At 33.8% G+C, this 17500-nt stretch overlaps 2 protein-coding genes across 3 annotated transcripts in view; one reads left to right on the top strand and one right to left on the bottom strand.

Moving 5' to 3' along the window:
- LOC114662582 (NADH-cytochrome b5 reductase 3-like) overlaps positions 1-17500 on the top strand; it is a 1047486-nt gene that overhangs the window by 798658 nt on the left and 231328 nt on the right. The gene's annotated exons all lie outside the window — the stretch shown is intronic.
- The window catches only part of polr3b (polymerase (RNA) III (DNA directed) polypeptide B), a 201292-nt gene that overhangs the window by 45994 nt on the left and 137798 nt on the right, over positions 1-17500 (bottom strand). Inside the window, 4 exon segments of the mRNA XM_028816094.2 lie at positions 2059-2201; positions 3597-3714; positions 10966-11124; positions 17103-17312. Coding sequence (XP_028671927.2) covers positions 2059-2201; positions 3597-3714; positions 10966-11124; positions 17103-17312 — 630 coding nt within the window.

Consider the following 17500-nt stretch of genomic DNA (forward strand, 5'->3'; position numbering starts at 1 on the left):
AGGTGTTAATAAAGGTGTAAAAAGCCTTAAATTTGTGTTACAGCAAAAGGCATTATGTCCATACAAAGACTTTTGGAAAAAAGAGAACATGGAAGAGGACACTAAGCCATTCACAGCAAGCACGTGCTGGGGTGCATAGATATAGGAATAGGTTTAATGTCAAATATATAAAAACAACTGAAAAAGCTGCACCTGTCGATGAAGAAGCTGCTGTGGCATTTCCAGTAGATTTGGGGAAAAAATCCATTGAGGCTACCATGTTAAGCAAGTTTTAAATTGTGATGAAACAGGACTGTTTTGGAAAAAAACATCCAGAACAACCTATATTCAAAAGAGCAAAATAGGCACCAGACTTCAAAGCATGAAAGAACAGTTTGATGCTGCTATTATATGACAACAAAGCCAGGAATACGATAAAGTCTATCACTGTTTACAGAGCAAAGAATCTTTGTGCTCCCAAAAATAAAAAAGAACTATCTGCCCATCTTCTGGCAACACAATCTCAATGTATGCATCATGGCAGTATTATTCCCCGAATAGTTTCACCAATGCTTCATCTCCAAAGTAAATAAATATGTGGAGAAGGAAGGGTTGCATTTCAAAGTTTTATTAATAATTGACAATGTCCCCTTCCATCCTCAGTTGATCAGCATCGAAGATTAAAGTTTTATGGTGATTTTTGACCCTAAATACTGAGAAACTACTGTACTACAGTATTAGCTACACATATACTGCCATTAGTTATCTAGCAGTCTGTTATGCTGGGAAGGTAAGCATGGTTAATAAAAGGAGCATTTAGTACATACCGTGCTTGATTGTAGAAAAAACTGGTTTGGTGTTCAGAACTCAACCAGTAATGTTCCAATATATCAGTTCATAATTCCTAGTTTGACTGAGGCACTTACATGTGCAATTTCTATTTTCTTATCATGTCAGGTTATTTTCAAAATTCAAATAATGTAATCAAAATAGTGCCACTACAGATTAGTTACTGTACATGGATGTGGCCTGCAATGGACTGGCGTCTCTTTCAAGTTTAAAATGTGCCTTATATCCAATACCAAGAGATGCTTTACATCACTATTATCTTATACTGTATAAGACATTTCAGAAAATAAATGGTTGGATATACAGTATGAGTAACTTGATCTGCCTAACTGTTAGTCCACATATGATTTTAAACTCTTGTTTCCAAAAATTAAGTTAAAGTTAGATTTTGAACATATATAAGTAAGATAAAAATCATTTATGGGAAAAGGATCAAACACTTTACATTACAAGCTAAGGTGGTGGCAACCAGAAACTGAAGATAGCATCATAACTTGAAAACTTTGAAAAGAAATACAAAAAGCTGTTGGGGAAAAAAAATAGTCAGATAAACTTTCACCACCCAGGACAAATGAAAGAACACTTTTTTTCTGATATAGATTCCTAGGAATGATGTTTTGCTGAATTGTCCAACAGCAAATCTAAGTCTGAAACTTATAATGTCAAAGTCAATTTTAACATCTTCTTTAATCAACAGTATATCAAGTATATACTTTATAATGCCTACATCATAAAATATTTCACAAATCATATATTATGTATAGTGTATGCAAAAAACAAAGACAAACCGCTACTTTATACTAACTAATTTTCAACTATGAGGAAACTATACAAATACTTCTATTAATCAATTAATCTGGGGCTATCAGCAGAGGTAATAAAATACTTTCAATGAGTTTTCAATGAGCTTTCTAAGTAGAAATGTATGCTACTGTATAATAAACATGTTGTTAGTAGAGAAAAATAGGTCATGTGACTTCCTTGTCAGCTTACACTTAAATTATGTCAATTTTGAAAACTAAATTCAAAGGTTCAAATTGCTGATGTTTGATCTGATGAAGAAAAACAGAAAAATGACTAATCAGACAAGTTTAAAGCTATTTAAAATCATGTTCCCGCTTTAGCAGCTTAAATATGCGATAAAATACACATTAAAACACACAAAGGAAGAATAAATGAAGAAGTTATATCTCAGGATAAACATTTTTCCAAAAATTAAAAATATCTCACCTTTCTGTCCGTGACGACTACTGAATTTATCTCCAATTTCTGGACGTCTAGTTTGCCTTAAAAGGATTTTTATCAAGAATGCATCATCTGCATTTGACGAAATCATCACTTTCTCTATGTAAGAATCTGTGGATCCTTTGTAGCTATAAATGAAGAATAGTAAATTCAAGGAAAATAAAAACAAAACAACACTTCTTGGAGAAATCAAGCTGTCAAGGAAATATTTAACTTCTCCTGCTTGTGGAACAAACAAAAATACTGGTGGCATCAATAAATAAACAGAAGAAGAAATGTGCCAGTCTAAGATTGAGAAGTGCATTTAAGAACACTAAAAACAACTCATTTAAACAGAGACATGGCAGTCTGAAACAAACTACTGAGTCATGTAGTTTAAGTGGGAACCTTCAAAACTTAAATAGTAACTGATGTAAAGGAGGATATGGATGGTTTGGCATCCAGGCCAGGTTGTTTGCTGGCACATTTCCTGGTCAAGAGGACAAAGCAAAGGAAGGACAGTGGCAGCAAGGGAGCATATTTTCCTGGGAGGTGTTCCTGTGTGGACACACTCAGGGCTGCATGAGAATTGTAGCTCCAACAGTCAGTACTGTTGGGGTCCTAGGGTGCTGGTGGAGTGGACAGACATAATACATTATAAAATCAGTCATTTCAAGCAGTAATAGCCATCATAAACACTATTAATTCCTTGTCTATATTTTTAAATCAATTTAAAATGTCAATTTCTAGCAAAAACATGAAACATTCTGGGTGACCCAAAACTTTTGAACAGTAGTGTATACTGTAAGTAAGTATACTAATTTATTATTAAATAAATAAAATGTTGAAAGAGATGCACTTTCCCCAGTGTCACTTAAAATGGTTAAACTGATAGATTTGCTGTATTATAATTTAATTTATTTTGACATGAAAAGAGTACAAAGCAACAATACAAATGCATCGCTTTTTTGGGCATTTCTACACATTAATACAGTTTAAAGTTTTAAACCAATACCACTTTCTGCATTCCATCCCCTTTTGGCTGAGTGTTAGGCATTGGCAAGACTTACTGTCAGGTGTTTTTAGTTGTTCTGTCTGTGTACAAATAAAATGCAAATGTGTCTTTGAAGTCACTCACTAGGCCTAAGCTAAGCTGACACACTTTCATATATATATATTATATATAAGTCATAGTTGCATCAACAAGGCTATAGAGAGCATCAGCATGCCATTTTAAGAAAAGTTGTGCTTTGTAGTGTTTTAAAAGCAAATACATACTGTTACGATAACTAGCTTTAAAAATATGTTCTGGGTGACCTAAAATTTGTGTGTAATTTTGCAAGTGTATAAAATTTGATTTGAAATTCTGTACTTTCACTTACTTTTATTTTATCTCAAATCTAAATTGCTGGTATGCAGCTTTTAGCTTCCAAATGCTAATTAAATATATTGTACATCCCTGTACATATCACAATAATGTTTTAAGACTTTAATGCATTCACTTAACCAATCCAGCACAAAAACTATTACTGAAGTCCACTTACGTGATAGGAACATCTCTGTACTGTGGTTGTTGAGGTTGACTTGTGCCCTCCAGTGGAGTCTGCGTGACCGTAGGCATATACTTATTAACAAGTACTTGCTTGTTTTCTACCTTTTCACCTGTTCAAATAAATAGGAAAGTAGTTACATAGCAGGAAAAGAGCAAAACATCAAAGCAAAAATTAATTTAAAAAGCTGTGTAAAAAAAAAAAAAAGTTGGAAATTTCTCAATACACAAAAAAGTGATTTGATTATTTAATTTGAATAAGACTGTATGTACAATATTACTGACTTCCTGTAATAAAATCTTTAAAATCAAAAATCTATAGGAAAAAAACTAAATACTAGGTTTCAGGTTTATTTAATTTTTACAAAAGCAAAAAATGCATTGAATATAAATAGGAGATACCTTCATCAGTTTGTATCAAAATGCATATCTAACAAAGGATTTATGGCTAAAGCTCAGTGTTATTCATTATTTTTCTGAAGTAGTTAATTCTTAATTGCATTCAAATTTTTACTTCATAAACAAGGAGTTCTTCCTGAAGATCTACCTAATTTTTATTCAGGTATTTGATAAATAAATTGTCATAGTAGCTTATTCATCCAATTAACAAAAAAACAACAAAATAATTAACCTCAACTTCCAGAGCCACATGCTTGTCTAATATACTAAATATTCTCTGTATGTACTATGTGAAGTAATATTCATTCTTTCATGAATATGTTCTCTTTATTTCTTACTGTCAAAAAATTATGAGCACTTATCAGGCTTTAAAAGGAACTAACTGAAGGGGCCACTGCAGGAAGCAGGGTCTAACTCACCTGAAACTAATTAGGCTGTTTCCTTTTTAGCAGCTATACTGTGAAAATGGATGAAGAGTAGTCCATGACCCAGTCCTTACCAATGGCTAGACTTATATATATATATATATATATATATACATAATAAAAATAAAAAAAAAGCAAGTCCCAGCTACTAGTGTGATGTGTCATAGTGACTATTGGGAAGAAAGAGCTGTTGTAGTGGCTGCTGGCACTGTGCTTACATGCTTACTGTTTCCAACATCTCAGACAATGAATGGGGTCTGGGCTAGATCCCCAACTCTCTATGGTTTATCTACAGACTGTTCTGTTTACATCACTTTAATCCTCAAATGAGGATTTTAGTATTTAGCTGGAAGAGATCTGCTGGATTAACTTGGTCAACTCCATGAAGAATTTTGTAAAAAAAAAATAAATACATAAAAAAGGATGGAAAGGTTTCATGAAGTACGGACTTGTTACCATATTAATTACAAACATGTTTCAGAGGAATAATGAAGTGAAGGCAGAAGTGCATTTTGGCATTATATTAAATGAAAATAATCTGCTACAGGAATAAAAAAAAATAGTAGTGGAACAAGCATCTTGCAGCTGAGGTAAACTAGGATGAAATGTGTAATTTGTAAAATATATCCAACAATCCAGATTGTGTCTTTCCTTATATTTTATAGTTTGGTCTAGCATTGTATTACTCTTTTTAAATGGATAGGCATATTTCTTCTAGGATAACAACACTGTGCCACCATAAAAAGTAAACTCAAAGTCAAAAATCAAATTCTGAAATGATCACCTCTTATATTTATTATCAACATTTCCCCTACTTGTTCATACATCTTTATACTTATTTTTAAAAAATTGCTTTTTCCAGTAGTTTGTCCAGAATTCAAATTTGTCTTGACTTTATTTATTTATTTATTTATATTACCAATTTATACAGATTTTTTATTCTTTCTATTTGGTGTCTACTGCAAAATTTACATAGTACTGTACTTGAATCTACATTGTTAGTATTAACATTATGATGGACTTGACTGATCTGATTTTCTCATGATAATTATTCATCTACATGCTTTAATCTTTGAGGGAAAAAAACTTCCATTGTACTGTAGATTCATATGTTACGTTCCAGTTAATATCTTTAGTTTTAGGATAAAATTTCTATGTATAACATAGGATGAAGCATTTCACAGTGTCTTGTGTGCTTTGTTTTTATTGACATCCCAAATTATCTAAATTATTAGGTGCTCCTACTCTACATTTTACTTCTTGCTGACAGGAATTCTATTTACAGCTTTCCAGTTTATGGCTCATCTTGCAGTACTGCTCAGTTTTGTGTATTGCTGCTAAATTCTCTTCAACTTTTGAAGCCTGGCTTGTCTTTAATATAGCCATTGCATTAAAAACTCTTCCATATTAAAATAATTTAATACAGTACTTATTCTAAATTTTAACTGCTTCTTCTTTCCAGAGCTTATGTACAGTGAGTGACTCTTTGCATGTCTTTTTCTGCAATTAACTGTCTAACACTAATTAACAATTTTTCCTACAGAAGCAGCAAATACATTTTTTACTGTCATTTATTAACTGTTTCTCAATTCATAAATCACACTTTTTCATAACTTTATTTTTTCTGAATAAGTTTAATAAATAGAATGGGATGGTTTTGACACCAAATATTACAGTGGTGTTTTTGGGGTTGTCAATATAAATTCCACTAGATGAAACTGATGAGACCCTATTAAAAAAAATCTTACTTGAAAGCAAAAACCAAATGAATAAGAATCATTGTTTGCTTTATCAACATGTGTTGCTCTGGACACCCTATACAAGGTGGTGACAGCTTTTCAGATTTTCTTTTTGCACAGGGTAGCACAGAGGCACAGTAGTTAGCATGGTTTTCTTACAAGTTCAGTATCCTAGATTCACATCACTTAGTCAGTCAGTCTTGAGTTTGCACATTCTCCCTGTGTCTGTGTAAGTTTTCCTCTGGCCACAAAGGTATGTGTGTTAGGTTAACTGGAGGCTCTAACTTGTCCCCAGTGTGAGTAATTGTGCAGGTGTGCTCTGCAACAGACTGGTGCCTTGGCCAGGGTTGCATTGCATTCAGTGTACCTTTCTCTTTGAAGAAGTCATTTTGTGCAAACAGAGCTCTCTAATTTCACACTTATTAAAATGAGTGCTTACGAGTGATGTTTTCATATGCATCTTTCCAGTGCAAGAGTCAAAAAAATTACATTGTATTTACACTGTGAAATATAATTTAAAAAATCATAATGTAAAAAGATAAAAAAATGTATTATGATGAACACTTAAATGGAACAATTATACAGTATTTTGTTGAAAAATCATATTCACCTTTCCAAAATTGACCTGCATTTGGCAAACAAATCTGCCTTATCTACAGGGACTTAAAAACAAATCTGTATACAAGGAGTCTACTTTTTCTGCGGCTTGTACATCTATGCTATGCAGGTATGTACTGATTTATTCTTATGCATTAATTTTGTTATTCATTCATTCTTACTTTTATCAATTTCTAATCTGTTTATCTTCTCTTGTATGTTTTTAACATCTTGTAAAGCACTTTCAATACAAAATGTTTTCTTTGTGAGTGTGACAGCAGAGGCAAGAATTTACATTGGTTTCAGAAGGAATGGCCAGCTAGAAAAAAAGCTACAGTTTGCTGCCAAAAACATCATCAGATGTAGCTTGGTATATCAAGAAAAAGTGCTGCTAGCACCACTTTATATTAAGCTTAATTTAAGGAAACTGTTTATCAAAGCTCTACCAAAAGATGGAGCCTATTTTAAGTAAAGTTTCCAGGTTTGTCTGAGGCTTAATTGAAAGAAGGCATTTTTGCGAGCCTCATATTAGAAAAGTAATTTTTGATGCAGAATTGGATGGTGCGATGAATGTCCTGGAAAACAGAAGCTAGCACTTTCCAAATTTTTAGGTAATAATCAAGACTAGAGCTGGGCAGTATGACCAAAATTCTATATCACTGTGTTTTTCAAAATTATACCAGTTTCACGGTATTCAACGGTATTTTTTTCCCCATGCATGAGTGGATGTTAAACACATTTTCCACTGCAATTACTGCAGTAGACTGGCTAAGAATAACCTATTCCACTGTCGTGAGAATTGTACACTGTACAAAAATTTTTTAATGTGCACACAAGTATTAATAACAGGTTTGCATGGCCCCATAAAGTGATAGTTTTCAAGGGGGTGGCACTAATGAAGAGAAGGAATCACATTGCATTACAGTTGCAGTCAAAATATAGAACCATTTTATTGAACAAATTTTGCAGACAACTTAAACTATAATTTTGACAACATATTTTCAACCATCCAAAGAGGCATTTAGACTTCGTAAAATATCCAGAGGTGCTTGTCAAAAGTTGTATTGCACTGAACATGTCTTAGAAAAGGAATAAAGAGTAAACATTTTTGTAAACCAACTACACTTTCTGTTAATGTCAACAATCTCTGTCCACTGACACGTTACCTATATGGATTGTAATGGCCTTGGTAATCTCGATCCACCGCTTGCTTTTTTAGTTGTAGGCAGTCCTACAGTGTCCTCTAGCCTTTTCAGTTTTACCTGAGGACGTGGAGGGTGCCAGTCTTAGTTCCATACATTCATGGTACTCCAAAGCATGTTTGCAGCTAAGGTGGTGCAGCAAATTGCTTGTGTTACCGCCTCCAGCAACAACTTTAGCTCAACAGCATTTGCAGTAAATAGTTGTTTGGTCCACATCCGACGTTTTAAAACCAAAATCTCCAGACAACAGACGCAGCTCCTTTTTTCTGCAAAAGTTCTTCTGGCATCATGTTCAACTTCATTGTTTGCTACAGCTTATGCTTCAGAATGTTCTCTGTCAATTTTTACCGCCCAATACCTCCACTAACGCATGTACTCTGTTGTATGCGTGTTTAGCGGTGTAGCAGTGAAAAAAGTCCCCCGTTAAACAGTTTCCTGCTGTGCCATGTTCCGAACGTTGTTTAGGCTATTTAAACTGGTATTGCGGTATAAGAAAAATCCATATCATAACAAAAATAAAAAACGTTTTTTGGTATGAACTGGTATAAATCCCAGCACTAATCAAGACCCAAAATTACAAAGAAATTATGGAAAACTTGTTAGCTAGGTTTATGGAATTGGGTTACAACATGAATCTCAAAGTTCATTTTTTAGATTTGCATTTGGAATTTTTCTCTGAAAATGTTGAAGCAATGAGTGAAGACCAAGATGAAAGATTCCATTAGAATATAAAGGATGTGAAAAGAAGGTCCAGGTACATTGATGTATTAGTATGATGGCACACTACCACTGGATGATTCACAGGGAAGCACCAGAATATATATATACAGGCCACAAAAACTGTTACAAGTATGTCTAAGCTAATGAACATACATTGTTTTATTTACATATAGTATATGTTAAAAAAACAGATTGACTAAATATTTCATGCTAAACTGATTTATAAAAATGCTGTATACATGAATAAGTTGTGTAATTTGTTACATTTTAATTAAATTTCTTTTCAGCTTTGTATGTAAGTGTGATGTGATGGAAACAATCAAATTATTACTTTTTTTTATTGTGCTCAAGAATACTAATAAAATTAACTATTTACAATAGACATAAGAAAACAACTTTTTTTTGAGTTTGACTTTGCAGACCTGTGTATTTTGTAACAAGTACATATGACTTTGGTACAGTCTATACATAGAGAGAGAGAGAAAGTAGTGTGCAGTGTCAAAGTTTCTCCCGCTCCTGACTGCATACCCATTTTACCCTCTAAAAGGCACATGAATTGGGCCACAGATTAAATTGACTCTTAAAGTGGCAGAATCTACAAGGAGAAAGAAACACATCATAAAGATGTGAGAGCAAATCTCTTCATGAATGTTCATTTCTTTTTCCTCATTCATGCGTCAGCCTCAGGGCGTTCCTTACCTCTGCTTAGCTAGTGAATGAGAAAACTACTTAACAGATTTAGATTGGTTTTTTTTTTTCTATCATTGTCTTGAACATTCCAGTTGATTTTGCGACTTCTCTCATCATGCTATGAATCATAGTTCGCTTGCAGGAGCGATATATTCCTGCTATTTTGAAACAGAGGCTGCAGGCTGAAGGGAGGGGGAAACGTGACATCAGGAGTGGGGAGATGGGCAGGGCCCTCCTCACGGTCCTGTTTCACTACTATGTGGGTGGAGCCTCAGGGGACAGCTACTGCAATCTGCTTACTGTGATAATGACCAAAACAAAAAGTAATTAGAACCCAAAAAAGATTATATGTATTTTAAATGTACAAAAAGAAAAAACTTTGTCACTGTATATAATTCTACTCAATATATTTTACATAAAATAAAGGCATAAATTATAGAATGGATGAATGCACATAAAGCAAAAACTATTACACAAAAAGTAAACATATGGAAAATTAGAATGTTCCACAAAAAAATAATATAGACCCAAACATAATATCCCACATGTAATACAACAATGTATGTACCCACAGCAAAATAAAACTCAAAAATAAATGTTCTATACATGTCAATGGATGATACAAAAATATAAAGTACATATATTGTAAATACTGTATAAACTACCAAAATATATATACTGTATATATACAATAGATATACACCAAACAATAGAAAACAAAAACAGAACAAATAATAAAAAGTGTGAGCCAACTAGAAATAGAACAGCACAAGTTTTTTACAATAATTATGAGAAATATTATCATGAAGCATATGTATGCATGCATCCTACAAAAATATAGCAGGACATAGAGGTTCTTTAGTGCAGCAAAAGTCAATAACCAGTTCTTTAGTTTTGCTGATGTTAAATTGCTGACAATTCTTTTGCACCAAGAAACAAAATTATCCACCTGATTCCTATACTCTCCATCTTACACCTTATCAATATACCCCATAAGTGCAGAATCATCTGACAAGTTCTGCAAGTGACATTACCTGGTGTTATAGTCTGAGGTGTACAGAGTAAAAAGAAAAGGAGACAGGATATGAAAGTTTATGTAATTTTTGGTGTCAAAACCATCCTGTTCAATTTATTAAGGTATACAAATATTAGGACTTGCAGAATATTCACTAAGCCTGAACATGTATCATGCTAATTTAACCCATTATAAAAGTAAAATCTATTTCAAGTTATTATTAAGGTTTTCACATAATGTACAGTGCATCCACTTGTCTTTTCTTGTATTAGATTACTGTATGTTATAACTGCTAACTTATTTATCTGTTAATCCTATAAGTGAACTGTATTTAATAATGCAATTCCAAACCAACACACTTCTGCTTCTGCATTCTTGTATTTAATTTAATATAATTTAGGAAGGAAAAAACAGATTATGTCATAGCATTCTTGTTATATATTCTAAAAGTTAAGTGAGCTTAAAAATTACTTCAAGCATATTAAAAACCTTACATTTCAAATCTTAATAACCAATAACTCAAGTAATGACCCTGTAAAAGTATTAAATTAAAAGAGAATAAAAAAAAAAAAATTACCTGGAGAACAAATTCCATCAGCATCAAGGATTTCATGGCGCCAGATTGGTTTCCTGGTTTCTGCATCTAGCATTGGACCCATGACTTTATCAAATGTCTGATTAGTGTAACGCTTCAGGGTACATTTGGCATTCTTATATACTAGACATCTTCCAAAACCTTAAAAATGCAGCACAGAGAGTCAAAATGGCAATACAGATATATAAAAAGAATGGTATTAAAAAAACTGCAAGACACTTCCTTTCACAATAGAAACAATATAGTAACAACTAAAATTCCAACTAATCTTCTGTAGGTCCAGCTACATTTCTTCTGGAGAATCCTCAGTAACTCTAAGCCTAACACAGACAGAAAATATGTTGTGCGCCCTGTGTCAGAGAGGTTATAATGATGCCCTGAGTGGCTGCAGCAATGGCATCAGCCATTTCTCGTGGCGTCAAACGTCATGAAACTGAGATGGACTAGCGCAATGAGGACACAAAAAACAAAGTTTGTGCAACAAAAGTCTGTAGTGCATTTTATTCAAATCAATCACATAAAGCAGTGTCAACTAAATAAGTGCAGTTCAAATTTTTCAATACAAAAAAATCAATAAATAAGCCATAAAACAAGTGCTCTCATAAAATCAAAAACAAAAAACAAAAAATTAAATGGGTTTAATTTTTTTTTATTTCTCCTGTGAGCTTCCAAGCATTTGTCTTCTTTGTTTACCCCACTCGTCCATTGGGCATGAGACAATGGCTTTTGTCCCAGCAACCTCAGCAGGTAACTGCTGGGACACTCAAAGCCCGACTTCATTGTCTCATCACCATCCCTTTGGCATCATTAGGACACTCAGCTAAGCCAATTACCTGATCCTGCTCCCTTAATGCTCAACAGAAGTGACCTGCCCCTTAAGCGCCACTCATCTCTCTCACTACTACTGACCACTTTGTCTCCTGTCTACTGCACTGGTTTGGACTCCCAATCTTACTCTTCATCTTTTTTAATCAACTCTCTTGATTTACTCAATTACATATTTCTTTCTTGCCCTCAAGCAATATCTTTTCCTTATTTATTTCTCTCCTCTCTATACCACTCAGACTCTATACTTTGTGGGTGTAAGTGCTTTGCTTAACAACCTATGGAGTGTCAATGAGGAACAGCTGAGCTGATCGCACTTGCATGTGAGCAAGCAGACAGCCAGATTTCCCAAATGCACACCCTATGGCTGCATAGTTTTCCATCAACATGCACCCACACCCACCTGAGTCACACCATTTTACAACTAAAAATCATACACTGCCATGGCCCCTTAAAACGCTTTACCACATGTTGCTGGGCTTTTCCACATATACCTCCCATGGAAAGCATCCAGGCAGCATTCTCTATAGGTACTCAAATCATTTCAACTGGAAATGCCATTGAACTAGTAGCAATATACAGTCATATGAAAACGTTTGGGAACCCTTCTCAGTCCGCATAATAATTTACTCTACTTTCAACAAAAAAGATAACAGTGGTATGTCTTTCATTTCCTAGGAACATGGGGTGTTTTCCGAACAAAGATTTTTAGTGAAGCAGTATTTAGTTGTATGGAATTAAATCAAATGTGAAAAACTGGCTGTGCTAAAATTTGGGTACCCTTGTAATTTTGCTGATTTGAATGCATGTAACTGCTCAATACTGATTACTTGCAACACCAAATTGGTTGGATTAGCTCGTTAAGCCTTGAACTTCATAGACAGGTGTGTTTTATCATGAGAAAAGGTATTTAAGGTGGTCAACTGCAAGTTGTGCTTCCCTTTGACACTCCTCTGAAGAGTGAAAGCATGGGATCCTCAAAGCAACTCTCAAAAGATCTGAAAGCAAAGATTGTTCAGTATCATGGTTTAGGGGAAGGCTACAAAAAGCTATCTCAGAGGCTTAAACTGTCAGTTTCAATTGTAAAGAATGTAATCAGGAAATGGAATGCCACAGGCACAGTTGATGTTAAACCCAGGTCTGGCAGGCCAAGAAAAATACAGGAGCGGCATATGCACAGGATTATGAGAATGGTTACAGACAACACATAGATCACCTCCAAAGACCTGCAAGAACATCTTGCTGAAGATGGTGCATCTGTACATCGTTCTACAATTCAGCGCAATTTGCACAAAGAACATCTGTATGGTAGGGTGATGAGAAAGAAGCCCTTTTTGTGCTCACACCACAAACAGAGTCACTTGTTGTATGCAAATGCTCATTTAGACAAGCCAGATTCATTTTGGAACAACGTGCTTTGGACTGATGAGACAAAAATGAAGTTATTTGGTCATAACAAAAATCGCTTTGCACGGCGGAAGAAGAACACCGCATTCCAAGAAAAACACCTGCTACCTACTGTCAAATTTGGTGGAGGTTCCATCATGCTGTGTGGCTAGTTCAGGGACTGGGGCCCTTGTTAAAGTTGAGGGTCAGATGAATTCAACCCAATATCAACAAATTCTTCAGGATAATGTTCAAGCATCAGTCACAAAGTTGAAGTTACGCAGGGGTTGGATATTCTAACAAGACAATGACCCAAAACACAGTTCGAAATCTACAAAGGCATTCATGCAGAAGGAGAAGTATAATGTTCTGGAATGGCCATCACAGTCCCCTGACTTGAATATCATCGAAAATCTATGGGATGATTTGAAGCAGGCTGTCCATGTTAGGCTGCCATCAAATTTATCTGAACTGGAGAGATTTTGTATGGAAGAATGGTCAAAAATACCTCCATCCAGAATCCAGACACTCATCAAAGGCTATAGGAGGCGTCTAGAGGCTGTTATATTTGCAAAAGGAGGCTCAACTAAGTATTGATGTAATATCTCTGTAGGGGTGCCCAAATTCATGCACCTGTCTAATTTTGTTATGATGCATATAGCATATCTTCTATTAATCCAATAAACTTAATGCCACTGCTGAAATACTACCGTTTCCATAAGGCATGTCATATATTAAAAGGAAGTTGTTACTTTGAAAGCTCAGCCAATGATAAACTAAAATCCAAAAAATTAAGAGGGGTTCCCAAACTTTTTCATATGGCTGTAGTATCAAATAGCTCCATGACATTATATGTTAATACAATATAGTACTTAAAATAATGTGCCAACTATATATGGTAATAGTTATAATCACTTAGTTAAAAATACTAAAGAAATTATCACCAAACCATTGGGTTTTAACTTCACCACTGACCAGGTGCCACTCCCGGTACAGACTTTGGTCTTGTCACGTGTGAACTACTGCAGCTCCCTGCTGGTAGGAGTACCGGCATGTGATACCAAGCTGCTGTAGATGATTCAAAATTCATCAACATGTCTGGTGTTCAACAGGTACATGTCACTCCTCTTTTCAGATAGCTACACTGGCTCACTATAGCATTATGCATTAAGTTTAAAACCTTGATGCTTGCCTACAAAGTAGACAATGGATCAGTCAGTACCTATGTACAAGGAGACACTTGTGAGGTTCTATGCGCCTTCTTGCCCACTCAGGTTTGATGATGAACAGTGTGTAGTGATCTCTTTCTGGCATCAAATCCTAACCCAGAATTTTCATTTGTAGCTCCTAGCTGGTAGAATGAGCTGCCCTTCCCCATTCAAACCTCTGACTCCATCAATGTCTTTAAGAAACCCTTGAAGACTATCTTGTTCAGTGAATTTCTGTTTAATTGATTCTTATTACTTTATTACTTACTTATTTGGCTAACATCTTTATTCATGGTAACTTACAATAATTCTTACATTTCTTTTGTTTTTCCAGTTGGAGCACAGGCAGATGAAGTGAATTGCTCATGGTCACATAGTGTCAGTAGAGGGATTTGAACCCACAACTTAAGGGTTTGAAGTCTAAAGCCTTAACAACTGGCTTTGTTACGTTTTTGTAACCAAGGAAGCATAGCTAGGTTGCATTTTGTTCTGAGCTCTACACTTGTGATAATAAATTGTGTACCCTTGTACTGTTTCTCAGCATTCCCCCAGATTGATGTTTACTCGATTATGTTGACCTCCTTTGTAAACTGCCTTGGATTAAAGCATCTGCTAAGCAAATAAACAAATATAATCTTATTTGTCATTATTTACGAAGCACATTAAAATATTTTTAACAGATCTTGTAGAAACTTGTTGATCTCTTGTTGTGTACTAACCAAACTGCTTTCATGTATTTGTGCTTTCTTTTCACAAATCATTTAAATATCTATTTGTTTTCTTTTTTGACAAGTATTAATTTATGTATATTTTAAATGCTGATTACATGTATATGTTACCATCAAATTTAAAGTTTAACATGGTTTTAATGAAACTTTAAAATCACTATAGTAGTTTAGAATATACAGTAATTATGCCTATTTACTTAATTACAATAGTATATTCTCAATTCTGCAGTAAATTCTACATTCTTTCAAGCTCAAAAAACAGTTGGTAAGGGACAGACAGATTATCACCTACTGATAGGGGCTGCCGTATCAGGTTTAAAAAAAAAAAAAAAGGCAAGAGAAATTTTCTAGCTTTACATCATATAATGCACCCATAGGCAATTGTGAAACATAAATTGTCAGACTTTTCCAGCTGAAAACAACTAGACATTATGCCAGTTCTTCTAAATATATGAACTGCAATTATCATGACTGGTTTTCAATTAGGCATTAAGTATTCCTTGGGGTAAGTAGTCTTGTATTTGTTAGTATACATTATAGCAATAGATATGCAAGCATATAAAGGGTAAAGACATATGATATTCTTTTTTCATAAGTCAGTCAACAAATTTGGAATATATTACATAAGCCATTTTTAAAGCTCTGCAATATTTTTTAACATGAGTTTGTTTATTATTAACAATGGATAATGGCATTCTGTCTAAAAATGATTTAGTTAAGTAAAAAGGACTATGCTGAAAAAGACCACAAAGACACTCAGTTTCATCATATTATTTTTCCCACTAAAGTCAATTATGTTGAAAAGATCCTATTTAAACACTCATGAAGTGGAGCAGAGCGTCCTGCAAATTTGACTATGAAGGTTTATGTAAATTAACACATCCAGGTAAATATTTGAACTCATGACTAGAAAGGTTAAACGAAAACTGCATGCATTTGTTTGGATCTATTTTAAAATTCTAAAACCTTGCAAAAATCATTCATTAATTAAAGAAATAAAAATTAAAAAGTAGATAGAGATACAAAAAAGTAAGATGCAGACAGGTTTTACGCTATGAGAATAAATACTAAATTAACCTAAAGGGAAAATACAATGCAGCTCCAAATTGTCTCATACACACGTCTAATATCAGCAACACAATCATGTCACCATGTGCACATTCTACATTCCTTCCAAAAACATGAACATTTAAAATTCCACTTGCAAAATTATGAAGTGGTGAAGGATATAATGTAAATGTAAAGAACACAAATATTTTTGTAAAAATATAGGGCTTTCAAATAATAGTAACTGTTTACTGACATCTGTTTTCTCTACCCACTTACAAAGTACAGGGTCATGTATAAAAAATTTAAATAATCTAAAAAAGCAATATTATCCAAAGCATTGTTTTATGCCAAAAAAGAAGAAAAAAAGGGAATAAAAAATCACTTTTCTTTAACAATCTTAGCATTTCTCATATTTTGCTGGTTTGTACGATGTTTTACACCACTTTAAAGCCTAAAAATGGCTTCAAAACGTTTAATTGATAAATCAACATAATAATGAATAAACCTTCAGTTTGAGTTGAGATATAAAAAGTTACAAATACAATACATAATTTCAGATCCATCAGCCTTAAAAAAATAATACAATGCTATAAATAAACAGTCATATTCATTATCTGTAAGGAAACAAGGGGTAAGAATGGAAGGAACTTCAGGGCATTTCATTTGTAACTTCTTGCTTAAGCTTGTTACAGATTATGCTAATGATGTTGTGGCTGCAGTTAAAATTGTCACCAAAACTAATGGAAACCCTTCTTTACCTCAAATGGTTAAAAACTTGTTTTACCAAGTCCACAGGCAGGTAAAAATAGCAAGGACCCATACAGGAACAAAATAATAAAAGATGAAAAACTGGAGATGATTAAATTAATGTATACAACATATAGAGTTATGCTATAATGTAGATTAGTTGTTTTTTACTTACCCCTATCTAAGGAGGCCTTATTTAAAACAAGGGCATCTTCAATATCATAGCCACTATAGCTCATTACTGCAACTGTAGCATTTTGACCTGCTGGTAGCTTCTCAAAATCAATTAGTTCAATTGTTTTTGTTTTAACCATTGGTTTCTGGGGATAGGCTAATAAGTACATAAGAGTGTCAATTCGATTTCTTTGATTATAGCCAATTGTGCCTAAAACACAAAAAGACAAACATTAAAAATAAATACAATGAAGGAAAATTAAAAATGCTTTTACAATATGCTCTTGGTACAACAATATATTAACATAATGCTTGTGCAAAATATTATAGCTTTAGATATTAAAACCAATCCTAAAGTTCTCCATAAATGAATTAATGGTACACATTTAAAACATTTAA

The sequence above is a fragment of the Erpetoichthys calabaricus genome, chromosome 1 (genome assembly GCF_900747795.2).
Source record: "Erpetoichthys calabaricus chromosome 1, fErpCal1.3, whole genome shotgun sequence".
NCBI classification, from domain to species: Eukaryota; Metazoa; Chordata; class Cladistia; order Polypteriformes; family Polypteridae; genus Erpetoichthys; species Erpetoichthys calabaricus.